General features: G+C 38.7%; 1 protein-coding gene across 1 annotated transcript; it reads left to right on the top strand.

The window, feature by feature from the left end:
* Positions 1–559: 559 nt before the first annotated feature.
* Positions 560–1,806, top strand: LOC133737321 (uncharacterized). The gene is made up of 2 exons (XM_062164903.1): positions 560–577; positions 1,180–1,806. Exons 1-2 carry the CDS (start codon positions 560–562, stop codon positions 1,804–1,806), a joined length of 645 nt encoding a protein of 214 aa, XP_062020887.1.
* The last annotated feature ends 243 nt before the right edge of the window (positions 1,807–2,049 follow it).

Below are 2,049 nucleotides of genomic sequence, written 5' to 3'. Positions count from 1 at the left end.
TTTGAATCAAGAAAAGAAAGAAAGAAAGAAAGAAGAATAAAGAAAAAAAGAAAAGAAAAGAAAGAAAGAATTTGAGGGTAAATCGGTCATTTTGTCTTCATTAAGTGACTCATGTGCATCGCACGTGCAAAATTGGGAAAAATTCACCAACGGTGTCTGGACACTTAGGGACTTTCAAAATGATACCTGAACTTACAAAGTTATCAATGTGATACCTGGACTCATTTTTTCGTATCAATGTGATACCTACGGCCAATTTCCGTCACGGAGCCGTTACGGAAATTGGTCATAGGTACGATGTTGATACGAAAAAAAGAGTCCAGGTATCACATTGATAACTTTGTAAGTTCAGGTATCATTCTGAAAGTCCCCTAAGTGTCCAGACACCGTTGGTGAATTTTTCCTTAAGTTTCATCTAGTTTGAGGCAAGAGACATACTGCCCACCTAAGCACCTCCCACTCAAGGATGAAAAAATCGTTGCCATTAATGTTGTTGTTGGCTGTTAGCATCAAATTAAATTTTTGTAGGCATAATGAATCATTGGGTGAAACATTGGCCATGGATATTCGTCAAAATGTAAACCCCACTTCTAAAAATCAAGGACAATTGTAATCATTAGGATTGGAATTGTGACCAAGTAAGGAATGTTTTTTTTTGACAAGATGAGAATTTATTAAACAACCAAACCAGATTACAGCAAAAGGAAAAGATGAACAGCAGAAGGGAACCAAACTACTACCTAAACTAAACTGAAATGAAATCTGGAGTAGAAACAACATCTAAGAGAAGGAAGTAAGATAAGGAGGAAGGAGGATGAATCCACCAATCATCCGGACACATTCTCCTACGAGCCAAACAAGCTAAGTGATCTGCCGCTTGATTAGCCAACCTTACGAAGGGAGAGCAACTGTACGATCTCGAATATAATCTATCAGGGATCACAGCCCAATCTGAAGATGGACATGAATTATTAGCTTGTTAGACTAAGTAAGGAATGTTGTATATTTCCTTTCTGAAGAAGTAGAGGCATATAGTACAAATTAACACCTTATTTTTAATGGAAATTCTTCTATGCACCGGCAGTGCAAATGACCTAGTATTTATTAGATGATCTTAGCAATTGATATTTATAGTCAACATTTTTTTAATAACCATAAAGTGTGTTTAATGCTATTTAGCCGGCAATTCATGTTGGTGCAAGTGCACGTCGGCTAACAGCCCAAGATATGCTATTAAGCAGCTTCTCCTGGCTGGATGAGTTTCAGAAGGCTCGAGGAGGTGTGAAAAAACCTCAGGTGCTTTTACGTCCTAAGTGGAAACCTGATGAGCATGGTGCTCTTAAATTGAACGTGGATGCTGCGTTCTTATCATCAACAACTAAGGGAGGTGTTGGAGGAGTCTTACGGGATGCCTCAGGAAGATTTGTCGCAGCCTTTGCTAGTCCAGTTGGACATGCTGCGTCTCCGAAGCAATGTGAGCTCATGGCCATTCGGGCTGGTCTTGATTTACTGGTCTCCCTCCAAGTGCAACAGGTGGTGGTGGAAAGTGATAGCACAATGGCCATTGCCGAGGCTCTATGTTCTGATTACACACTATTAGCTAATGGAGGATTAATTGATGACATACGATGTTCCATGCAGAAAATCCCAAGCATCTGTCTTGAGTATCAGCCACGATCCTCCAATATGGTGGCACATAGGCTTGCTGGCATTGGGTTTGAAACTGGTAACAGTTGTGTATGGCTAGGTCTAGCACTTGCTTGTATTCGTGATGTTCTCAATCACGATTATCAGTACCTCTATTGAGGTATTTCTTAATAAAAGTTCTTTTATAATTCAAAAAAAAAAAAAAAAAGTGCACGTCGGTGTTCTGAATCTTCCCTCCATTTATATATGTGATAGCAGCATATTAACTGATATGTCATATTCGGTTTAACTAATAGCAGCATGGACGGTGATTTATCTATTATTAGCCTTATATCTGTGCGATGTACTTGTTATTGTTAAAAAGATAAAAAATATGAAAGTTTTTTTGTACCAACTTCTGCA

The sequence above is a fragment of the Rosa rugosa genome, chromosome 3, assembly GCF_958449725.1.
Source record: "Rosa rugosa chromosome 3, drRosRugo1.1, whole genome shotgun sequence".
NCBI classification, from domain to species: Eukaryota; Viridiplantae; Streptophyta; class Magnoliopsida; order Rosales; family Rosaceae; genus Rosa; species Rosa rugosa.
Note: the sequence above shows the minus strand (reverse complement) of the source record. Positions and strands in the feature narration are given on the sequence as shown.